The 18,582-nt window shown below is 37.0% G+C and overlaps 1 protein-coding gene across 3 annotated transcripts in view; it reads left to right on the plus strand.

Moving 5' to 3' along the window:
* The window catches only part of FAP (fibroblast activation protein, alpha), a 73,389-nt gene that overhangs the window by 49,474 nt on the left and 5,333 nt on the right, over window positions 1-18,582 (plus strand). For all 3 annotated transcript variants that reach the window (XM_011991006.1, XM_011991005.1, XM_011991007.1), the window contains 4 exons: window positions 4,862-4,960; window positions 5,443-5,512; window positions 6,245-6,439; window positions 11,174-11,228. In XM_011991006.1, coding sequence (XP_011846396.1) covers window positions 4,862-4,960; window positions 5,443-5,512; window positions 6,245-6,439; window positions 11,174-11,228 — 419 coding nt within the window. The remainder of the gene's footprint in view (window positions 1-4,861; window positions 4,961-5,442; window positions 5,513-6,244; window positions 6,440-11,173; window positions 11,229-18,582) is intronic.

Raw genomic sequence — 18,582 nt, forward strand, 5'->3', positions numbered from 1 at the left:
AAGCAGGACAGTTTCTCCACACCACCAAGGGAACTGCGGTGGAATCCTGTTATCACACCACTTATTATTGCACAGATTTGGATATTATTTGGGTCAAACAAGATCCTATGAAATTTAATAATTCTTTGCAGTGAGAACCTGGCATAACACAGATGAGTTATATCAGAGGGTTTAATTCTATCTTCTCCAATCAGCCTTATAAAAAGCACAGATTAGAATTGGGAAAAAACTTAGCACATTCAGTACGATCTTCCTTCCAAAATAGAATTTCTAGTTTTTTTTTTTTTTTTTTTTTTGCTCAGGGGGTTGGGGGTAGGGGGTTGTTTGTGTGCGTGTGTATGTGTGTGTGTGGTAACATCCCAAACCGGAAACAAATTGTACGTGTAACTTCTTCAGTTCAGAGCAGAGGGTGACTGTCACGCCAGCTTTTTTTGTTTTAACAGCTACATCACATTGTTGCCACGTATGAACGCCCTGAAATTTGGAGGCTCTTTCCATTTTCAACTGCTATCAAGACAGTCCTCCTCTATCCTGTATTTGTGATATTGGTTCAAAATAGTTCACATCTCAAAGACGACTGGTTTTGCTCTCAACAGAGTTGTCCGAGTGTCTAATTGCTCTGATACTCTCCTGCTGGCTCTCCATTATCTTTTGATTTACTATTAAACAACATTATAGGGTTGGAGTTGTTGGAGGCAAGGGACAATGAGGCAGATGCCACTTTCTTCAGCACTCATGCCTGCGATTTCTCCTGGACAGCTTTGGTGACAAGTCAGGAGACTGCCTTGGGATTAGTTTGGCTGTCAGCTCAATGGCTCAAGTATAGGTGAAAATAATGAGAAAAAAAACCAGAATCAATTTGGGAACTCTGGACAGGACAGGCATTGTGATAATGGGACTGTGAATTTAGTTTCATTTTAAGATTTTTTTTAAACCTTGTGTCTAATAAGGAAATACTTGTAAGAATAACGATTATGTTTCTTAATTTGACCATCTCAGTCAGTGAAATGGATTTCAAGTCAACAACGTTTTGTTTTAATAGAAATCACCATCAGTGTATAATTCCCATTTTATCAAGACTCAAAATAATAGTCAGCCTTTCTTTTTCCATAGCATGGATTTCTACTTTCTTGAGATCCTTCTTAGATTCCTAGCAGATCTCTGTACTGATTTTGAAGTTCCTTTATTTCACTCACTATTTACAAAATAGGTACATCCTCAGATATGTCAGATGTAATTAAATAAGTGCTAACTGAAAAAATAGAATTCAAATTCTTTCAGAGCACAGTTCCACAACTTACCTAATGTGAAATTATTCTCCTATGTTCATTATAAATACAGATTCCTAGGCCTTCCCCAAAGATTTTAATATGGTATATCTTAAGTTATGCTTGGAAGTTTGTATTTTTGATAGTAAATGTTCAACTGCTGTTTTGGAGCAGATGCTGTGTCTCTTGTTTACATCGCATTTGGTGTCAGCAATCTCATTTAAAAATATGTATGGAACTTCTACCACATTAAGCCAGGCACTGTGCTAGGTCCTGGATCTATCTATAAAATAAAGAGATACTGGGTTACATGATGTCCTTGTCCTCAAGGAGGTTATAGATGAGTAGGGAATATGAACATGGAAATGAGCAGTTACAATACAGTGGGGTAAGTTCTAAAATAGGGGAACTACAGAAAGCCTGGAAGCCCACAGGAAGAGCAGCTCATCTGAGTTTGGGGGATTAGGAAATGTTTACTAATGATAACTACCACAAGCCCAAGACTCATGAATATGAAGTAGGTGTTGATGCTGTTTGGATGATTGGCTTGATAATGGTTTTTTACTGAGATAGAGGATTCACTGTGGAGATCAGGTTTTGGGAGGATGATGAATTTTGTTTTAAATGTTGAGCTTGAGGCACTGATGGGATGTCTAAGTGGAGCTGCTCTGTAATGACATCATTTTGGATCTGGATGTCAGAAGATCAGTTTGGACTGAAGATACTGATGAAACTCATTAGTTTATGGAGCATGTGGTAACTAAGGCCTTGGAAGTGGATGGCATGAGCAGAGTGACAATACAAGAGTGGATAGGGTTAGTGGGGAGTGAGCCTACAACAAAACTGTGTGGAACATCAACACTTGAGAAATGGAAGGAGAAAAATGAGCCTGGAGAGGAGACCAAGAAGGAACAGAAGGAGGGGAATAAACTTGAGAGTATGGTATTGTGGAAAGCAGGGGAGGAGAAGAACTCAAAGAGGAGGAAATAATCATCCGTGCCAGATGCTGCAGAGAGTGAAGGAAGACTTGCTCTAAATTAATGGACTTAGCAAGAGGGAGATTGACATTAGCTTGGTCAGAGCCATTTCAGTGGAGCAGTGGAGGTGGAAGCCAGATTAAAGCAAAATTAGGTCTGCATAAGTAAGTTAAAAAAAAAAAAAAAAAAAAGCAGTATTTCCGGTTGGCCTGAGTGTGATGAGAAGAGGGGATCGGTGGGATGATGGCTGTAAAAAGTTGATGTAGGTTTAATTTTGGTTTTGAAACAGGATAAACATTTGATTATGAGTGAATGTTGATAGAGGAAATCAGGAGAAAAAATGAAATGAAAACATAGAGGAGGGAGGTCCCTAAGAAGTTGACAAAGGATGAAGATCAGAGACAGATAAGAGGATTAATCTCTTGTGATGTGATGGGAGAGAATAAAGAAATTGTTGGTATAATTGTATGAAAGTTGGAACACAGTGAAATGGCTTCCTTTTCCCTGCAAAGAGGGGGAGGGTTATTTGAACATAGCGGGCAGTACTTGAACCAGATTCTGTGGGAATCCAGAAGAGCTGGAATTGACAGGGAGGGCCCAGTTAAAGCTTAGTTGCTTTCGGCACAGAAAATGCTCATTAAAATTAACTAATTCATGACAGGCCCTTATTAATCAGCCTTTCCATGGATTCTTCCCATAATTAAATTAATGAGCAATGTGGGATTTTAAAATGATTCAAAGAGAAATCAAGTATAAGGTCCATCGCTGTTATAACTCAATTTCATCACAATGAAGAGCCTACAAATACATGTGGAGCAGATACTACATGCCAGATACTAGGTGCTGTGTGTGCTTGGTACTGAGTATACAGTGATGGATGAAAGAAAGTAAAAGGTATAGTCTGACCTGTACTCCCCTTGCTAGGTTATAGGTTTTTAATGCACAGCCTTACTGAGAAGCCCACCTGCCAACTCTCACTCTCCCCACTGCCCCCTGTGAGATTCTGTTTGTGCTCCAAGAGGTGGAAAAATTGCCCACTCACTATCCATAAAAATGCAACTCTGAATCCTAAAAGCGTTTAGATTAAATTTGGCATTTCATTAAGCCATGTATCAGAAAAGTTCAGGAGCTAAGAACAGAACAGAGAAAGAGTCAAAGCCATAAGCACGTGACAACACCCGGATACTGTCTCCCACTTCCAGTGCTTGTGGTAAAATAATACAAATAGTAATCAGTCAATCAATCAGCCACTCTGTGCGCTTGATCCACACAGGAGTCTATTTATCCATGGCAGCTCCACACATAGAATCCACGCAAGAATGAAGGGTTGGCTCTACTGTACTTAGAATTGTGTATTCATTTTACTTTTTTGGTTTTAACTTTTAAGGTGTCACAAGTATCTCTTCCCTGATGGATTACCCAAAGTTAATGTGAAATTCATTATGTATCTTATACAAATCATACCCAAAACATCTATACTTGTGCTAAGATTAAATATAACATGTTGGAGCAAAATGCCATGAGTATATGAAAACTGAGAGTTACAAGAGAAGTGGTTTGGCAAACTTAGTATAGTTACAAGCACTCCTCCAACTCTCTCTCTTCAGAGACCACTCTTTCAAAAAGGCATAAAAACAAGAAGTCCATGGACATCTTTTGTAGCAATAAATATACCTCACAAGTCATCCAGCCCCTCTTTTAAAATATAAAGCTAAAACTCCACATACTATTTGAAAGACTAACTTTTCCCTAGAAAATGCTGATGTCAATCCCAAGTTCAAAATAAAGTCTATAAAAAGCCCTCTATTGCTAGAAACCTATTTGCATGTATTACCAATCTACAGATTCAAGAGATCAATGGATTTCTTCCTTTTCAAATATTAAAGTGTGAAATATAACTGAGCTGAAGTATAAATAGCAGGTTTTAGATTTTTTAAAGATTTAAGACAGAGAAAGAGCATAGTGTGTGTGTGTATACACAATATATATTGTTGTCTTACTCAGATATATCACTACCTTGAGAGAAAGGATCTGAAAAAATAGCATACACAATAATTCAATTTCCAGAAAAAGGAGAATGTCCTATATTAATCAAGTACAACAGGAAAGTGTAAGAAAGAAAGATTTTAAAAATCACAGAAATAATATTCAACTTTACACATTAAAAATTAAAAAACAAATTTTGAAATTACACAATTAATTATTTTAAATTTGAGGCCCCAGTAATCCAGATTGTATTTCCACTACATTTTTTTTAGTATATGATAAAATAAATATCACCTGCTTAGGTCATGGCTTTAAACTTAAAAACAAAACAGTTTTAGATGGGAAAACGTGATTGAATAAACATCGTTGCTCCTGTGATCTTGCTCAGAATGTGTTTTGATGCTGTTATAATTAGTTAAAGACACAGTGGTTAAAATGTGATGTCCTTCCTAAAGGCTGATTATGGTCTAAAGGCTGATTATAAATACATTTGTCAATATGAAACGTCACTTCTTAAGCAAGCTTTTCACAGTTTCAGTTTCACCCATATTGAAGTCAAAGGAATTTTAAGGGAAAAAATTGTTTATGAAAATACTATTGATTAAAAATGAACATTTAACTTTTTTTCAGAAATTAAAATCCTGGAAGAAAATAAGGAATTGGAAAATGCTTTGAAAAATATCCAGCTGCCTAAAGAAGAAATTAAGAAACTTGAAGTAGATGAAATTAGTAAGATCTTTTAAAAACTTCTCGTTTATAGATATGAAGCTGAGCAATTTTCTTGCTTTTAAAAAAGCATAGGGTGAACGTTACAGTGCAAATTCTGTGATCTATTAATATTACAGGATTTCATTTAAAATAATGTTATGGTAACAATTTTTAGTTTTACTAAATATCTTTAATATGTTTGTAAACATGGTTGATCTTATACATTTTCAATAGCTTCCTTTCCACATTGACATTTTTCAAAAAGAGCTTATCTAATTTTAATTTTAAAATGTGTCCTTCTAGAACAAATAGTAATTCAAGATTTCTAGTCATTTATACATTTAACACAAAAATTTAATAAAAGTTACTTTCAATATATCCTCAATTCTTAACAATTTAGTAGTTGAAAATTGATTTTATGGCATATATTGCTATTAAAGATAATAAATGATGCTATGAGTACTGTGGAATGAAGATTTTTCTCCTTTTTTTTTTCCTCAAAGCTTTATGGTACAAGATGATTCTTCCTCCTCAATTTGACAGATCAAAGAAGTATCCCTTGCTAATTCAAGTGTATGTAATATTTTCTTTGGTGTAAAAACTATTTACTGAAAATATGTTAGATGAAATACACATTTATGAAATAGAATGAACCATTCTCCTTGGTAACAGTTCCTATTGATGCTGTTTTTATATATTCTTCAACTAATCAGAGTAAATAAAATATGGCTATTTAAAATAGATTGAGGAAGTTTTGAGATTTTAGCTGGACTTGCTTGCATTGGCTGTGTTAAATTTCCTTTGTATGGCAATTTGCCGAATGTGTCAGAATACCTTTGAGATAGAGAAATTGCAGCCAAAAAAATATTGTAAATCATCTTCACATCTTATGTAATTGAGTTAGAAATGAAATAAAGGAATAGAATACATTTAGTGGAATCACACCCAAAATCAGTGCTGACCTACACACAATTTGCTTAAAACACCATGCATTTTTTTTAGTATATCTTATGTCTGCTTTTAGCAAGTGGCAGGTGGCAGAAATGACGAAAAACCCACACATATTCCTTGAAATGCCAACCCTAGATGTATCCGTTTTGGGGAATAGGAGAGGCTGTGTCCCAAAACAACTTCCTTGTAGCAAACCTCTGGGAAAAGCCTGGACTCCTCTTGATTTTGAGCCAGTTCTAACGCCATTGTTATTTTATCACATAATTGTACTGGAATTACTAGAAGCAATGCTTGGCCAGGATGGGAAATAGAGTTTTACAAAGAAATCAAAGATTCTTTTTTTTTTTCCTTTAGGTATGGTGGTCCCTGCAGTCAGAGTGTAAGGTCTGTATTTGCTGTTAATTGGATATCTTATCTTGCAAGTAAGGAAGGGATGGTCATTGCCTTGGTGGATGGTCGAGGAACAGCTTTCCAAGGTGACAAACTCCTGTATGCAGTGTATCGAAAGCTGGGTGTTTATGAAGTTGAAGACCAGATTACAGCTGTCAGGTGAGCACCTTCTCATTCAAGCAGATGTCAACATGCAACAAAAGTCATGCAATCACTATTGTATTTCTCCATTCTTCATGACTTAATTCTTTTTTTTTTTTTCTTTTTGTAACTTAGTCTAAAATTATTACTAATCTTACAGGGGTATTTTTGCCAAATGTGAAAAAAAAAAAAAGTATTCATGGAAGAGCGCTGATAAATGTGTAGAAAAATGATTTCAAGCGCTAAATCACAAATACCCTCTTTTGAAGTGTTGTCATTCATTCTAATATCTTTTAATTTAGTTCCATTTCTTACAATTGATAGAAAAACTTTGAACTCTAATGATGATCTTCAGGGAAACAAATATCTGAATTTGCTCAAGCATTGTGGATTGTACCTCATAAGTTTAGAAATAGCTCAAGATTTTATCAGCACTACATGCTTTTAGATGTCAGGCATTCATTTGGGGTTAAACTTGCTATCAGTCAGCCATTGTAGCATGAAAGTGTTTGCCTATTTTCATTTGACAAAAACAAAGTCATTTTACACAACAGAAATTATATTATGAAAACATTTAGGGGAAAGACAGATTCATAATCTGATTTCTTCTTCTCAACTACATATACTTTCAACCATGATTTATGGTTCAATCATCTTTTCCTGAAACAGGACTACATAGGCACCAAAATTGTGACTTTTTTAGAAACACTGTGCAAATAATTCTTGCAATGTCTCTATAGTTGTTGAATTTCTGTTACTATGTTATGAGTAGGTGAAGCTAGAGAATAATAGTTCGTAAATCTAAAAGGTAGCAGGCTACTTGCAGTCTCAGTCATGAATATATACGCATGTGCGGATCTAAAGGTCAAACACTGTTTCACAGGCAAAGAGCAATTTAGAAATTTCTTTAGTACATTTTTTATCTCCTTAATGTCCTTAATACTTAATGATTTCACTGCAACGTGCAGAACAAAGATTGTATTTAACAGCCAGGAGCCAGGCCTAGACAACACTTTTTTGTAATTTTGTCTCTAATCAAAGCAGAAGAGTTTAGACTCACAAGTAATTATTTTTAAAAATAGAAAGGTGTCCATAACCCATACATTTTCAAGTGCTTCTTTCATTCTGGGAACACACAAAATGCTCAATAAAAAACAAAGTCTATCTGAGTACGATATAACAAATTAGTAAGTAGGTTACTAACACTAAAATCTGTAGCTATCACTCAATTTCTGGAAGCTCCTTCTTTCTTACGGATTCAGACTTTGGCCTTTCAACTATTCACTTGTTTGGAGGAGATAGTTCAAAGAAAAACCCCACTGAGGTATCAGTTTCTCATATAAAGACTGTAGTGTGCCTTAATGAGAATATTAACACCATCCTCAGAATTATAGCCTAATTCCATGAGGGACTTATTTTTAGCACCATGGCTTACATCTATTTGCATTTAAACCATGCAATAAACATCAAGGACATGTAATCCTGGTACTACATGAAAACAGATGAAAATATGCCTCATCTATAATTTATTTAGATCTTTTCCAAAGCTAAAAGAGCTAAAAAGTGGTTTATTTTGGCATTGGTTAAAAAATCATTGTCTTCATCATCATTATCATCACAACCCATCAGTAACAACAAAATATGTCATTATACTTTTATACATTTATTTACCACCACAAATGCACCATTTGAACCTAAGAAGAAATAACTTCTTAATATTTTCCTTGGATGAAATGAAATTTTAAACCTGAGCCATGATGTTCAACACAAAGGACACAAAGCCATAAATTCTACCTTCTACTGATTTTCGCAGTAATACCAATTTGTCTTTGGCATTTAGAATTGAAGACGGACTAGAGGTGGTAATTGGATACCTTTACTTTCTCTGAGCCATTTTTAGGATGGAATCTGAAGAAAGTCTTCCTGCTGTAGGGAAAACATATGTTCACCCATATACTCAGCCATTTAACAACATATCAAATATTAATGTTAATACATGCCATTGCAGTACATTCTGTATAAAATTGTGCAATTTGCAATCTCTGTTTTCAATGTGCTTACAATCTGGTAAAAGTAAATAAGCCACCTACACTCTGAAGGGACAACATTATTGTTAGATCAAACTTTTAGTAAACACCCCAGAGAATATGGGCAGCTGCGTGGACCCATGCAAAGCCTATAAACAACAGTGGAGATGACAGCCAGAGCTGGCCTTGGTTTTTGCTTGAAATCATTCTTATGCAACTGTGAAAAGGAAGCCTTATAATCCAATGCTTTGAGAAAACAAAAGCTAAACAGGATTGATTTAGAATAATAATCCTGGGGATGATTCAATATACCTCCTAAGGAAGTGTTTCAGGAATCAGACACCAAATGCCTGACCTGGGGAATTGAGATTACAATCCTTCTACTGTAGCCCTTAAATTGTCTCTCAGAGAATAAAATTTGTCCCCTGAATCTTTTATAAACTGCAGTCTGGCTAAGCTTTTGACATACCAAAAGAAAATTGTACGTACATATTTGGAAACAACAGTAAATACTACTCAAGGCCAGCAAATAGATTTAAACAAAGCAAAGTAGGGGAAAAAAAGAAGTCATATCATCTTATAACTTCTGTCTATATGAAAGAAAATGCTTCAGAAGAGATGCTTGTGAAGCTACAGACATAAGGGAGACTGGAACCTGCTTTCTTTAGGTTTCTCTTCAAATAGTACATATGTGAGACCCTTAAAACTTTGGTGGTTATAAGGGCAACTTTGCTCATTTGGAGTATATTTGGCATTTTTGATATTCCCACAACTTTAAAATTTGATATAGCTTGAGGGTTAGTGGTGGGGAAGAATTACATGAGATGAAATTTTCTATCATGCTTTTATAGATGGTATAAATAAGAATATTTCTAAAATAGGATAATAATTGATCACTAGGATTCCAAGTTTACCTTGGCCTCGGGCCATCTTTATGAAAGAAAAGTTATAAAGTTCATCCAGCCTCCAAAATTAGAAAAACATCCTTTTCATTTGTTACTGACATTTTGTTGATATAACCACATTATCAACAGTATTTACAACCCTCTGGGAAACTCTTCATAATTTGAAGGTGAATTTTATAGTGCCTCATTGGTCTGGAAGTGCTGAGATTATCTAGCTAACCTTTAACCTAGTTCTGCCACATTCAGTGTTAATGTTTCATTTCCATGTTAACTATTGCACTACCCTTTCCTGTAAATGTCATCCTTTCAGAATAAACCTAGGAAGAGAGCTGTTAAGAGTTTCCTGTTCCCATGTATCACCTGTTATTTGCTTTTTACCCCAGATGTAAGGCGGTATGATTGCTAGCTTCTGGGAGATCATAAAATCACAATTGACTTTATTTCTCAGAACTGTCTTCAAGCCCTAGTAGCAAGATTTTTTTTTTAACGAGAAAGTGAACCTTCTCTTCTTTCATTTGGTTTTTGAAGTTTGTGCAAGAATTGCTCAAGTGTCACAATTTGCTGCACATTTTCTCTTCTATACCATGAGCAGCATCCACACAGGTAGCAACTTTCCATTTGCTACTGCATTTCTTCTCTGTAGACTCCTCAGTGTCCTTCAGAATCAGTGTCGGGTAAGCTGTGACTAACGGGGCCTCTTCCCATCTGTTTGTCCCGGGCATTTGCCCAACTCCTCTGTGCATCGGAAACGTGCATGTTGAATCAATGCAAGAGCGAAATGGTTGCTGTGAAATCCCTTTAAGAAACTACATTATTCAAGTAATGAAAATCACTCAGTTCTACTTCCAGAGAAGAACTGATGAGGAAGGTCATTAACAGTAATTGAATGGAACAAGAAGATAGTATTTTTCTGGGACTGTATGTCTCCCTTTGGTCTTCTCCCCTCCTTCCTGTTACTGTTGCATACAGTGTTTACTGCAATGGCTGATCCAGTTTGCTACATTCCACTCTGGCTTCTGTTTCTCAGAGATTTTCTTGAGTTTTTATGAAATCAATCCGCAGATAAATCACAATTGCTCTAGAACACTAGCCCTCAGGGGAGCATGTTAGAAATTAGCTTGAAACCCTCAATTTTGAGGGTTTCCCATGACTTTTTAAAGGTTGTCCTTCAGTGTAGCCCCTTGCTCCTAAGGAAAGAGTTATTATCAAAATAGTTTTCAAATGAATGTTCTTCTGGGATGGAGCTAAAAAGGAATTATTTCCATATTCTAAAAGACACATGTAATGACCCCATGCAAGATGAATTGAGGATGCCTAAATATGAAATGGAAGAGAGTTGTGTATTTCTCTCAAATGTCACTCAAAACGAAGTGGTGATTATCAGTAACAACTCAACAAACAATATGATAAGAAATTAATATAATTTAAAGCAGCAAGAACAAAATCCTTCTTTCCGATGGCTGGGGATTTGGAAATTTGGTCCTGCTCGATGGTACTGCTACTTCTTGTGTCACTATGACCCCGTATCTTGGCCTCTCTGAGTCTCAGGTATGCCCCCACGATTAGAATACAAGGCCTTATCGCTCTGAGATTGCCACTCAATAACTGTACGATAGAGTGTAAGAGAATCCTTTTATCTCTTAGCAGAAAACATGATAATATTATTTTAATTATTTGTAAATGCAGCCTTATTATGCATGTGTTTAAACAAAGAAAATGTAGCGTTTCTATTAAATCTTTGGATTAAATATGCTTGTGTAATGAAGTAAATGTCATGTGTACACACTTAACATTCTAAAAATTTGTTTCTTTTACTTTAGAAAATTCATAGAAATGGGTTTCATTGATGAAAAAAGAATAGCCATATGGGGCTGGGTGAGTTGTTTTATATTTTTTTATGCCTGTTATTCAGTTCAGCAATCATCATTTTCTAAAGTGTTCGTTTAGAAGGTTTCTCATGAAATGTTAATGTTGCAACATAATTTAATCTGTCAATGGAAACAGTCAGTTTGGATAATCTGGGCTTCAAAATGGTGGTTTTAAGTGTTTGTTCCTTTTTTTCAATCTTTTCTTCCCTGTACAGTAAGTTAACTCATAATTAACATATTTTTACTTAAGTCTTTGTTACTAGATTATAGCATACTGAACTGAACCATATCCATCAGAGGGTGAATTTCCTTTGTTATTTTAAAGTTAAATATATATCTTTTATTTTATATTTCTATTTTATAAAAATCGGAGCTACAATTTGAAATCACAGGGACTTTCAGAATATAAATTCCTTAGTACCTAGCCTAGCAGTCATATCTTAGCTGTTTAATTTTGTTTCTTTTTATTTGGCAATCAAATTATTTTACTAGACCGAATGCTCATTTGTACTAACTGGAGAAAAGTACTATTTAGTTTCTTAATTATAGGTCATGAAGATAACTTCTCACATTTGAGGAACTGTGCATATTTTGAAAATACACATTTCAAGAAAGTGGCAAAACTTATCATTTATGGGCAATGAAGTCACTGGAAAGTTTAGAGAAATATTGGAAAGAGTTTAAATTTGCCCATTATAAATTATGATAATTACCCTTCAAAGAAGATTTCCTGTTTCACTTTTTGGTCTGAATTTGTACATTTGCAAGTCAATTTGCAGCCATTTGTGCCTGGGTTGTTTTTCTTGGCTGTTTTCTCTGAGAGCGGCCTGCACGAGAAGAAGGGAATGAAACCCAATATTGAAGGGAATCTGCAGGATTCAGCTCCACTCAGCTCAGTGACCAGATGAAGAGCTGTTAGGAATTTGAAGAAAGTTGTTACTTCAAGCCATTTGGTCCTTCTTAAAACTATCAAATGTTAAATATCTAAACAGAATGAAATTCAAATGAGTAGAAATAAATGAAATATTTCTATAGTGAAATATTCCAGATAATACCTTCCCTATCATCCATTTTTATAAACGGTTTCCTAAAGCAAATCCTTGAAAGATTCTAATTTTAAGTTGAACATGTACATATAATCATTAACATTTCTCTTAGAGTTGGACTTTGCTTTTGCTGCAGGCTTTGAAATAACCATAAAGTAGAACTTTTTATTTTATTTATAGAACATTCTAGGTATTAGTTTGGTAGAAAACCATCTACGTGGGATGATTTTCTAAAAACCCACTCATCACCCAAAAATATATCCCTATCAGCCTGAAATTCTTCAATAATAGATTCTCACTGCATCTAGTTGGGCAAATGCCACTGAAATAGTACATTAAAACCCCCACCCCTCAATTGCTTACTTTCCAACATGGTGATGACTGTGAGGTCGACTCTGAGAGCAAGTCTGAGCAAAGAAAGTAAGAAATGGGCTGCCACGTGATATAACATCTGAGCAGAAGGAACTAGTGTGTGGATAAAGACATTAATACTATACTGGGTTTTAAAATCAGCTGTTCAGGTTTAAGACATGTTTATTAATCCATCTGTCTAATCACTGACTTGTTCATTCTTTCATCTACATAGTACATTTTTTACAAGGTCTTGTACTAGGTTCCTTAAGGGATGAAAAGATGAGTAAGTCATAGTCCTGGCCCTCTTGTGGGGGAAACAGACAACAAAATAAGCAATGGCTCAGCAATGTTCCAAGTGTTAAGAGAGATGCAACTTGCTGTGGAGTACAGGGGGACAAGAGTGGATAATTATGGCTGTGGGAGCTAAGGGAGGATTCCAAAATAAGTTAGCATTTGAGGTTGGTGAAGATAGCTGAGGAACGGAGCATTCCAGGCAGAGTGAAAACCACATTGCCCAGGACCTGAGTTAAAGAGCATGGTGCACACGGGGAGACTGAGCTGGCCAGGGATGCCTGAAACTTCGAAAGTCTAAAGTATCTTGAGGAAATTACAGGGAATGAGTCTGAATAAGTAAGTATACAGACAATACACAGTCTCTTAGGCCACCTAAAGGAGAGGGGGCTTTGTGCATGCCTGTGACACCTTTCTCTTCGTTCTTCTGTGCCTCTATGGTTGTTATACCTTTTTTTTTTTTTTTTTCCTTTTTTCGTTTTTGAGACGGAATTGCTCTCTGTTGTCCAGGCTGGAGTGCAGTGGTGCGATCTCGGCTCACTGCAACCTCTGCCTCCCAGGTTCAAGCGATTCTCCTGCCTCAGCCTCCCGAGTAGCTGGGATTACAGGCACATGCCACCACACCCGGCTAATACTCCTTTTTTCGTTTTTTGAGACAAGGTTTTGTCATGTTGCCCAGGCTGGTCTTAAATCCCTAGGCTCAAGCAATTCACCCACCTTGGCCTCCCAAAATGCTTTGATTACAGGCATGAGCTACGGCACCAGCCTCCATTTATTATTTAAATATTGGTGTTTTTCTGGGTCTGGATCTCACCTGGACCCTCATTAGTCTTCCTTTCCTTCTGCAAACGCTTGTGGTGTCAAAGATGATGATGACTTCCAGATCCCTGGCACCAGCACACACCTCTCTTCTGTGCTCCGTGTTTCAAATGCCTGCTGAGTATCTCTCCCACATGTCTCATATGGGCCTCAACTTACGCCTAAGGTAAACTTGTTAAGGCCTATTTTAAAACAAGTCTTAATCTTCATTAAGGCTTCTCCAAACACTTATTCACCCAAATTAGAAACCTGAGAGCTGTTTTCAACCTCCCCCTGTTCCTGACTTCAATATTCCATTGATTAGTAAGTTCTGTCAATTCTACCTTTAAACATCAAAGTCTGTTCTCATCATTCCTACTGACACTACCTTAGTTTGAGTTTCTTCATTTGTAATTTAAGCCAGAAATTCTCAAACGTTAGCTTGCACAAACATCACCTGGAGAGCTTCTTAAGACACTAGAGATTCTGAGTCTGTGCTTCTGGGGTGGGGTCCGAGAGTCTGCGTTTCCAACAAGACCCCAGGTGATGCTGATGTTTGGGTCCATGGAGCACAGGTTGCATGCTTCAATTTAACTGTTCTAATTGCTTCTTACCTGTCCTCCTGCTTTGGCCTCACAAGCTCCAATGTGGTTAATGAAGTTATCATTCCAAAATAATTTTTACTGTGTGACTTTTCTGCTTATGTATTTTATAGGACTCTGCATTGCCTGCAACACAAAGCCCAGATACCTTTCATGGCATGCAAGGCCTTTGCCAATCTGACTCCAGCTTATCTTCCAATCTCATCTCTTGCTGCTTTTCCCTGTACCTTAAGTAATTTAAATTATGGCTGGGAGCGGTGGCTCATGCCTGTAATCCCAGTACTTTGTGAGGCCGAAGCAGGCGGATCACGAGATCAGGAGTTCGAGACCAGCCTGACAAACATGGTGAAACCCCGTCTCTACTAAAAATACAAAAATTAGTCAGTTGTGGTAGCATGCACCTGTAATCCCAGCTACTCAGGAGGCTGAGGCAGGAGAATTACTTGAACCCAGGAGGTAGAGGTTGCAGTGAGCCAAGATCGTACCATTGCACTCCAGCCTGGGCAACAGAGCACGACTCCATTTCAAAAAAAAAAAAGAAAAATTATATCCGTGCTTCCTCGTTCCCACGTTTTGTACATGCTGTTTCTCGCATCTGTAGTGTCCATTCTTGTCTTCCATTCCCCACCTTTTCCTCACTCCCAAATGGATAACTCACACTTGCTCTTTAAGATTCAACTCAGATATTATTTTCTTTGTGTTCCGGAAGCTCTTTGTATTTCTCTTACAGGAATTACTATGTTGTATCTTGTCTGTCTGTTCGTTTCTCCCATAAGAATGTAAGTTCATCAAAGGAATGGACTGTGTCTCATTTTTGCTTTGTTTCTGAGCGCAGAGTTAGAATTGTGCTTGTTTAGCACAATGCCTGGCCACATCAAGCATCTATGATGTTGTTTAAACTGACTTTAATCCTATAAATCAATGTCTCCCCTCGAATGTGTCCCACTAGTACCAGGAGATTTTTCAGGAAAATGTTCTATAGTCTAATACTTTGGCAAATCATGAATTCTATGTAACAGTGTATATAGGCTCTAGAAAAACTAGTAAAAAATACTGTCAAGTTTTGTTTAACACAATATTACCAAAAAGTATTTGATTCCATAACTCCTTATTCCTCTACCATCCCAGAACACATATTGACAATGTTTTCTACGGACATCAACTTTTTAAGTGCTCTTGAAGTCAATAGGGCGAGGTATTGGTGCCTTAGAAAGATAATCTTGGCTGCAAAGTGGAGGATAATCTGAGATGTGGGGAGAGGATGGACCAAGGGGCTAGAAGAGCAGTAATACCAGGGACAGGTATTAAAGGCCTAACTTAGTCAGTGAAGTAGCAGTTGGAAGAGGTCATATCTCTGTGTGTTCTTATACAATATAATAAGCAGGGACCTATGGCAAATTGGAGATGGAAAGGAGAAAGACATTGAAAACTACCGTAAGGGTTACTTAGCTCTTATTGCGTTTATTAGGGAAGAATATATGTGTTTCCATGAAGTATTAGACAGTATAGTGGTTTGGGAAATATGTCATACCCAACAATATTTTTTGAAGTCGATTGGTCAATAAGCTCCAAATCCCACATTACTCTCCATTATCGAGTTCAAGAAATGGGGAAGAAACCTTTTTATCTTTCCCTTTCATTTTCTGGCTCACATAAAACAAAGCCCACTAGCCCTGGTTTTAGCTCCTTGATAAATATTCACTATGTGCCCACCACAGTGCCTAAGAAGTATCAGTTTATGACAGTGGTTGTTAACCAGGACGATTTTGCTCCTTGGGACATTTGACAACGTCTAGAGGCATTTTTAATTGTCACGCTGGGGGAGTGCTACTGGCATCTAGTGGGTAGAGGCCAGAGATGCTGTTAAACATCCCACAATACACAGGACAGCCCCCTATAACAAAGAATTATCCATCCCAAACTGTCAATAGTGTCAGAGTTGCAAAACCCTGATATGCAGTGAAAACTCAACACAATTATTCTGACAATTGAAGAGCAGCGAGGGTTTTGCCTAAATTATTAGAATAACAGCCTCATTTCTGGGCTTCGCTTTGTTAATATAGGCCTAGCCAGGTGGTGTTGAATAAGCATTAGTTCATGATTTAATCTTAGTTCCTTTCTCTCCCAGTGACTAATTATAAGTAATTTGAATTGCTATGTGTGATCAACGATGTAAAAGTAGGACAAATGCACCTCTAATGAGACTATATTAGACTCTGAACTTACAGTTTCCCCAAAAGAGGTTGCCCTAAGTATAGGGATACAGAGGAAGGGGCATGGGTTGGTGAGTCAAGTGTCCTGGGTTTGAGTCCCAGCTCTGCTGCTTACTGACTCCATAGCCACTATAAGTTTACTCTGAGCCTCAGTTTCCTCATTGTGAAATGCAGCAGTAATTTCCTCACCAAGACACTGTGAGGATTAGACATAGTAATAGCAAAGTCATATACTCAACAAATATTTATTCCATTCCTATTGTGTGTCAGGCTATATTTTCAGTGCCAAGCATACATTCATTGACAAGACAGACAAAAATATCTACCCTGACAGAGTTGGGAATGGTTGGGGAGTAAGACAATAAACAAGATAAATATGTAAAATATAGAGAGTGTTTAATGGCATTAAGTGCTATGGAAAAAGACAAAACAAGAACGAGGAATGGTGCAAGTTGGTACAATTTTAAATCAAAACGGCAAAGAAGGCTCATTTGAGGTGACATTTGACTTTGAAGAGGAGAGGAAGTGAGGCATGCCAGTGTCTGTGGAAAGAACATTCCAGGCAGAAGGTCACAGCATTTGCAAACGTCCTGAGGCCAGATCATGCTTGGAGAGTTCAAAGAACATCAAGACAGCCAGTGAGCAAGGGGAAGGGAAAGGAAGGGGAGAAATGAGGTGGGAGAAGGGAGACAGATTGTGTGAGACCATAAAGGCCATTGCAATAACCCTGACCACATAAATGTTAGCGAGTTATTATTATTGCCTATAGGTAAAATGTTCCAGTGTGCATTATGCCTCAAATAAGAGTATTTCGTAAACCCTCCTTCAAAATCCTGTGCCCTTCTAAGAATGTTTTTAAAGATATCCTTCATTTAAACAAAATGGCAAGGCGTCTAAGTGCAAAGGACAAAATTCCAGAATTCTCATGGCCAATCTGCTCTGTGGGTTCTTTTCTTGCAACAGCCACCCACTCTGCCTGGGAGCCCCACTCATGGAGGGGGGGCAGGAAAAAGTCAACTCGGGTTTTCTTTTTTCCCCCTCTTCCTTTCTACAATAGGAATAGCTTTTCCAAGCTGCCCGAGAATTTAAAGTACACCTTCTTTTGTTGTGCTGCTGATACAGTCGCTTTTGCTCTTACAAATTCCCAGAGAAAATTTGTATTCATTCTGAAAACAGGAAAGTTTTGTTTAAATACAACACTCTCACCCAATCACTGAATAGATACAGATTAATAATTCCTAAGATTTTCAACAGAAATATTCAAAAACCTTTTCATGATATGCAAAGGCTTTTATTTTAATCTCAGGTCTCACTTTATTTCCTGCTCTGGGGCATAGGAAAGGAGAAGCAGGAACCAGTATTTTTATTTGCAGTAAACACACTTTGCCAATAAAACCATAAATGATAATACTTTTTTTCTAAAGGTCTCTGGCTTACTCTGCTCTCATTTGAACTTGAAATTAAGAAGGAAGGAAAGCCCTCCCATTTCAGCAGGAGTTGCTGCAAACCTGCTAATCAAAACAAGTCATTTTTAAAATTATAAGTGAAAGTTTAAACCAGACAGAGAATTTTCACTTGCAATAAGGATTTTCAAACCCAAATGTATCTTCTGTTTTTAAAATATACTTTTTCCCTGTTAAAACATGGTTCAATTCTCCTCCAAGTATAATGAAAAGAGGCCATGGTACAATCGGAGCTCCCTCTTTTATTCTGTGTTTTGTAGCTAAAGGTCTTCAATAAAATTCCCCAGAGCTAAAAACATAAAACTGTAAATTAGTTTGAGAATTCTTCATTTAACTGTTAGATTCAGCAAGACTGTTTAGCTGATTCTCCCATTCCATACATTTCATGAATCAAAAATAGACCCCTGCCACTGACCTATTACCAGCACCATGTCTGTCTACATCTCTCTCTCTCTCTCTCTCTCACACACACTCACTCATTCTCCCTATCTAAAGAATGACTTTCTCTGGTAAAGATGATATGATCTGTCCTGATCTGAGGGAAGTGATTCCCAGAAATCTGTGGTCATAAGGTCCTAAAAACGCGGTATGGCT

The sequence above is a fragment of the Mandrillus leucophaeus genome, unplaced genomic scaffold (genome assembly GCF_000951045.1).
Source record: "Mandrillus leucophaeus isolate KB7577 unplaced genomic scaffold, Mleu.le_1.0 Scaffold389, whole genome shotgun sequence".
Taxonomy (NCBI): Eukaryota; Metazoa; Chordata; class Mammalia; order Primates; family Cercopithecidae; genus Mandrillus; species Mandrillus leucophaeus.